Source organism: Vicia villosa, unplaced genomic scaffold, assembly GCF_029867415.1.
Source record: "Vicia villosa cultivar HV-30 ecotype Madison, WI unplaced genomic scaffold, Vvil1.0 ctg.005748F_1_1, whole genome shotgun sequence".
Classification (NCBI taxonomy): Eukaryota; Viridiplantae; Streptophyta; class Magnoliopsida; order Fabales; family Fabaceae; genus Vicia; species Vicia villosa.
Genome location: NW_026706673.1, coordinates 95187 through 102084, shown reverse-complemented (window position 1 = coordinate 102084; position 6898 = coordinate 95187). Strand labels below are relative to the sequence as shown.

At 32.0% G+C, this 6898-nt stretch overlaps 2 protein-coding genes across 2 annotated transcripts; both read right to left on the bottom strand.

Moving 5' to 3' along the window:
* Positions 1–790: 790 nt before the first annotated feature.
* On the bottom strand, positions 791–1198 carry LOC131642745 (pectinesterase/pectinesterase inhibitor PPE8B-like). Its single transcript, XM_058912963.1, has one exon. It carries the CDS (start codon positions 1196–1198, stop codon positions 791–793), a length of 408 nt encoding a protein of 135 aa, XP_058768946.1.
* Positions 1199–2817: 1619 nt separating this feature from the next.
* LOC131642744 (pectinesterase/pectinesterase inhibitor PPE8B-like) lies at positions 2818–3225 on the bottom strand. Its single transcript, XM_058912962.1, has one exon. It carries the CDS (start codon positions 3223–3225, stop codon positions 2818–2820), a length of 408 nt encoding a protein of 135 aa, XP_058768945.1.
* Between the last annotated feature and the right edge of the window lie 3673 nt (positions 3226–6898).

The window sequence follows — 6898 nt, the reverse complement described above, 5'->3', positions numbered from 1 at the left end:
TGTTTGATTTCAGGATATTATTGGTTAGTATCAACCGAGGTACCTTTCACTCCTTACCTTGGAGGTGGAAAATGATAAGTTGTTGCAGAAAAACATATCTAAGTATTTTTTTTCTTTTCATTAGGTTCTAGTTGATCATTTATAGTTTAAGTGTTAGAGTTTGAAGGTTGATTATGCAATTACAATTGCTATAAAAATTAAGTGTTAGACTTGATTCCTGACTGATAACTGCTAAGCTTATGAATATCTATGGTTGCTTGCATATGAATTGATATTTGATTTTGGTAATTTGTCGTTTTAGTTCTTAAGTATGGCTTATAATCATTAGAATATAGATTATGAATTTTATCAAAACCCAAAGTTCCAATATCATATTGCATTTTAGACAATTCCATGGTTAGCAATATCTTCTCCATATAAGGTCTTGGTGGTTTTGTTCTTAGTGTGTGTAAGCCAGGTTAGTTAGTTTATTTATGGATCATGAAATGTTACTATGTCATTCCATGTTTAAACAAATTATATTATGTTTTTTAATTTTTGGTTTGTCTTTATTTTGTTTTTGTTTTTGTTTGTATTCTAAACTATATATAGGTGTGCACTTGCGCGCACATTAGATTTAACTTTTTCTATTTCTAAAAATATAAAATTTAATTTAATTTGTTCGTAATCAAATTTTTTTATTATTGGGAATTTTAACATATAAATAAAAATAAATGTATAATTGATAAAAACAGAAATTTTACTTTAATTTATTTATTGTAAACTAATGGATTGTGGCATAAATGCCATCTCAAACAATGACAATGTTCCATTCATCTTGATCAGCAATAATGTGTTCATTATAAACCCAATCTTTCACGTGAATGGCATAACGTCTCGTGATGCGAAAAGGTAAAGACCACATTGCATCAACCATTCTAATGAAATTTCCAGTTCCATCTATTGCAACAAAAACATCCACGACATGAAATCCACTTGTATGAAGTGATGATACATCCTCCGACTCAACCCATGGAGGGAGTTGATCCTTACTGATAAATTGATCAAGCAGAAGAATATGAAGCTTCACTTCAATGAGAAGATTACTCACAAACGAGTTCAATTCATTTAAGGAAATGGATTTTAAACCATTTGAATTTGTCCATTTAATTTGGTTTACACACGTATTTCCATTTGCAATTATGGCCTTCAGTCGCATCCCTAAATCTGCACACAGCACGCCACTATTGTTTTTGAATATTTGGTTTATCTTTTTTTTTTTGTTCTACTCTATTTTATTTTATCTGATTCCATAAAATTATATTTCACAAAAAATAATGTGTAAATTTATTTGTTAGTGGTGTTTGTTAGAAGGTTGTTTTAATTTACCTGATACTTTTCATTGTTTTATGAAGGCGTCTTAGATAATGGATTCCTTGCACAAGATATGTCCTTTGAGAACACTGCAAGGGCAGTAAGCGGCCAAGCTATGGCATTATATTCATACTCAGACAAATATGTATTTTATCGATGTGGAATTTCCGGCTACCAAGACAGTTTGTGTGCTGACTCCGGCCGCCAATGCTATAAAGAATGTACAATCTACAGCAGTGCAGATTTTATATTTGGCAAAGCCGTTGTGGCGTTCTAGTACTGTCAAATATGGGTTAGAAAAGGGGTCAACCCAACAGAATCCCATCCCGGCCTAGGGTGGACCACTGGGTAACCAAACTACTTTTCGTTTCACACTCTAGTTTTGCATTATCTCACCCGATTTGGATCTAATTCCATACCTTCACTTGATTCGGAAGTATCTAGGAAGACCCTAGTAGGCTTACTCCATAACCATATTCATGGAATGTCACTTAAGTGTAGTGTTAGATGCTGAAGGATGGCTGAAGTGGGGTGGCACCGATTATGCATAAGATTAACCTTTTTATGCTGAATATAAAAATTATGGCTTACGAGCTGTAGTAAAGAATGGAGTTAAATGGCCAAGGGAACATGTTATTACTCATCCTAAACACTCTTTAAGCTTCACAGTTGCGTGTTTGATTTCAGGATATTATTGGTTAGTATCAACCGAGGTACCTTTCACTCCTTACCTTGGAGGTGGAAAATGATAAGTTGTTGCAGAAAAACATATCTAAGTATTTTTTTTCTTTTCATTAGGTTCTAGTTGATCATTTATAGTTTAAGTGTTAGAGTTTGAAGGTTGATTATGCAATTACAATTGCTATAAAAATTAAGTGTTAGACTTGATTCCTGACTGATAACTGCTAAGCTTATGAATATCTATGGTTGCTTGCATATGAATTGATATTTGATTTTGGTAATTTGTCGTTTTAGTTCTTAAGTATGGCTTATAATCATTAGAATATAGATTATTAATTTTATCAAAACCCAAAGTTCCAATATCATATTGCATTTTAGACAATTCCATGGTTAGCAATATCTTCTCCATATAAGGTCTTGGTGGTTTTGTTCTTAGTGTGTGTAAGCCAGGTTAGTTAGTTTATTTATGGATCATGAAATGTTACTATGTCATTCCATGTTTAAACAAATTATATTATGTTTTTTAATTTTTGGTTTGTCTTTATTTTGTTTTTGTTTTTGTTTGTATTCTAAACTATATATAGGTGTGCACTTGCGCGCACATTAGATTTAACTTTTTCTATTTCTAAAAATATAAAATTTAATTTAATTTGTTCGTAATCAAATTTTTTTATTATTGGGAATTTTAACATATAAATAAAAATAAATGTATAATTGATAAAAACAGAAATTTTACTTTAATTTATTTATTGTAAACTGATGGATTGTGGCATAAATGCCATCTCAAACAATGACAATGTTCCATTCATCTTGATCAGCAATAATGTGTTCATTATAAACCCAATCTTTCACGTGAATGGCATAACGTCTCGTGATGCGAAAAGGTAAAGACCATATTGCATCAACCATTCTAATGAAATTTCCAGTTCCATCTATTGCAACAAAAACATCCACGACATGAAATCCACTTGTATGAAGTGATGATACATCCTCCGACTCAACCCATGGAGGGAGTTGATCCTTGCTGATAAATTGATCAAGCAGAAGAATATGAAGCTTCACTTCAATGAGAAGATTACTCACAAACGAGTTCAATTCATTTAAGGAAATGGATTTTAAACCATTTGAATTTGTCCATTTAATTTGGTTTACACACGTATTTCCATTTGCAATTATGGCCTTCAGTCGCATCCCTAAATCTGCACACAGCACGCCACTATTGTTTACTTCACTCTTTGTTTTTGAATATTTGGTTTATCTTTTTTTTTTGTTCTGCTATATTTTTATTTTTTCTGATTCCATAAAATTATATTTCACAAAAAATAATGTGTAAATTTATTTGTTAGTGGTGTTTGTTAGAAGGTGTTGTATTAATTTATCTGAAACTTTTCATTGTTTTATGAAGGCGTCTAAGATAATGGATTCCTTGCACAAGATATGTCCTTTGAGAACACTGCAGGGGCAGTAAATGGCCAAGCTATGGCATTATATTCATACTAAGACAAATATGTCTTTTATCGATGTGGAATTTCCCGCTACCAAGACAGTTTGTGTGCTGACTCAGGCCGCCAATACTATAAAGAATGTAGAATCTACAGCAGTGCGGATTTTATATTTGGCAAAGCCTCTTTGGCGTTCAAGTACTGTCAAATATGGGTTAGAAAAGGGGTCAACCCAACAGAATCCCATCACGGCCTAGGGTGGACCACTGGGTAACCAAACTACTTTTTGTTTCACACTCCAGTTTTGCATCATCTCACCCGATTTGGATCTTATTCCACAGCTTCACTTGATTCGCACGTGTATCTAGGAAGACCCTAGTAGGCTTACTCCAGAACCATATTCATTGAATGTCACTTAAGTATAGTATTAGATGCTGAAGGATGGCTGAAGTGGGATGGTACCGATTATGCATAAGATTTACCTTTTTATGCTGAATATAAAAATTATGGCTTATGAGCTGTAGTAAAGAATGGAGTTAAATGGCCAAGGGAACATGTTATTACTCATCTTAAACATGCTTTAAACTTCACAGTTGCGTGTTTGATTTCAGGATATTATTGGTTACTATCAACCGAGGTACCTTTCACTCCTTACCTTGGAGGTGGAAAATGAGAAGTTGTTGCAGAAAAACTATCTAAATATTTTTTCTTTTCATTAGGTTCTAGTTGATCATTTATAGTTAAAGTGTTAGAGTTTGAAGGTTGATTATGCAATTACAATTGCTATAAAAATTAAGTGTTAGACTTGATTCCTGACTTATAACTGCTAAGTTATGAATATCTATGGTTGCTTGCATATGAATTGATATTTAATTTTGGTAATTTGTCGTTTTAGTTCTTAAGTATGGCTTATAATGATTAGAATATAGATTATGAATTTTATCAAAATACAAAGTTCCAATATCATACTGCATTTTAGACAATTCCATGGTTAGCAATATCTTCTTCATATAAGGTCTTGGTGGTTTTGTTCTTAGTGTGTGTAAGCCAGGTTAGTTAGTTCATTTATGGATCATGAAATGTTACTATGTGATTTCATGTTTAAACAAATTATATTATGTTTTTTAACTTTTAGTTTGTCTTTACTTTGTTTTTGTTTTTGTTTGTATTCTGAACTATAAATAGGTGTGCACTTGCGCGCATATTAGATTTAACTTTTTCTATTTCTAAAAATAAAAAATTTAATTTAATTTGTTCATAATCAAATTTTTTTATTATTGGGAATTTTAACATAGAAATAAAAATAAATGTATAATTGATATAAACAGAAATTTTACTTTAATTTATTTATTGTAAATTGATGGATTGTGGCATAAATACCATCTCAAACAATGACAATGTTCCATTCATCTTGATCAACAATAATGTGTTCATAATAAACCCAATTTTCCACGTGAGTGACATAACGTCTCGTAATGCGAAAAGGGGAAGACAACATCGCATCAACCATTCTAATGAAATTTCCAGTTCCATATGTTGAAACAAAATCATCCACGACATGAAATTCACTTGTATGAAGTGATGATACATCCTCCGACTCAACCCATGGAGGGAGTTGATCCTTGCTGATAAATTGATCAAGCAGGAGAATATGAAGCTTAACTTGAATGAGAAGATTACTCACAAACGAGTTCAATTCATTTAAGGAAATGCATACTAAACAATTTGAAACTGTCCCTTTAATTTGGTTTACACAAGTATTTCCATTTGCAATTATGGCCTTCAGTCGCACCCCTAATTCTGCACAGAACACGCCACTATTGTTTACTTCACTCTTTGTTTTTGAATATTTGGTTTATCTTTTTTTTGTTCTACTCTATTTTTATTTTATCTGATTCCATAAAATTATATTTCACAAAAAATAATGTGTAAATTTATTTGTTAGTGGTGTTTGTTAGAAGGTTGTATTAATTTATCTGATACTTTTCATTGTTTTATGAAGGCGTCTTAGATAATGGATTCCTTGCACAAGATATGTCCTTTGAGAACTATGCAGGGGAAGTCAACGGCCAGGCTATGGCATTATATTCATAATCAGACAAATATGTCTTTTATCGATGTGGAATTTCCGGCTACCAAGACAGTTTGTGTGCTGACTCCGGCCGCCAATACTATAAAGAATGTGGAATGTACAGCAGTGCGAATTTTATATTTGGCAAAGCCGCTTTTGCGTTCTAGTACTGTCAAATATGGGTTAGAAAAGGGGTCAACCCAACAGAATCCCATCACGGCCTAGGGTGGACCACTGGGTAGCCAAACTACTTTTTGTTTCACACTCCAGTTTTGCATCATCTCACACGACTTGGATCTTACTCCATAGCTTCACTTGAATCGGACGTATCAAGGAAGACCCTAGTAAGCTTACTCCAGAACCATATTCATGGAGTGTCACTTAAGTATAGTGTTAGATGCTGAAGGATGGCTGAAGTGGGGTGGCACCGATTATGCATAAGATTTACCTTTTATGCTGAATATAAAAATTATGGCTTGTGAGTTGTAGTAAAGAATGGAGTTAAATGGCCAAGGGAACATGTTATTACTCATCCCAAACACGATTTAAACTTCACAGTTGCGTGTTTGATTTCAGGATATTATTTGTTACTATCAACAGAGGTTCCTTTCACTCCTTACCTTGGAGGTGGAAAATGAGAAGTTTTTGCGGAAAAACATATCTAAGTATTTTTTCATTTCATTAGGTTCTAGTTGATCATTTATAGTTTAAGTGTTAGATTTTGAAGGTTTATTATGCAATTACAATTGCTATAAAAATTAAGTGTTAGACTTGATTCCTGACTGATAACTGCTAAGCTTATGAATATCTATGGTTGCTTGCATATGAATTGATATTTGATTTTGGTAATTTGTCGTTTTAGTTCTTAAGTATGGCTTATAGTGATTAGAATATAGATTATGAATTTTATCAAAACACAAAGTTCCAATATCATACTGCATTTTAGACAATTCCATGGTTAGCAATATCTTGTTCATATAAGGTCTTGGTGGTTTTGTTCTTAGTGTGTGTAAGCCAGGTTAATCAGTTCATTTATGGATCATGAAATGTTACTATGTGATTTCATGTTTAAACAAATTATATTATGTTTTTTAATTTTTAGTTTGTCTTTACTTTGTTTTTGTTTTTGTTTGTATTCTGAACTATATATAGGTGTGCACTTGCGCGCATAATAGATTTAACTTTTTCTATTTCTAAAAATAAAAAATTTAATTTAATTTGTTTATAATCAAATTTTTTTATTATTGGGAATTTTAACATAGAAATATAAATAAATGTATAATTGATAAAAACAGAAATTTTACTTTAATTTATTTATTGTAAACTGATGGATTTTGGCATAAATGCCATC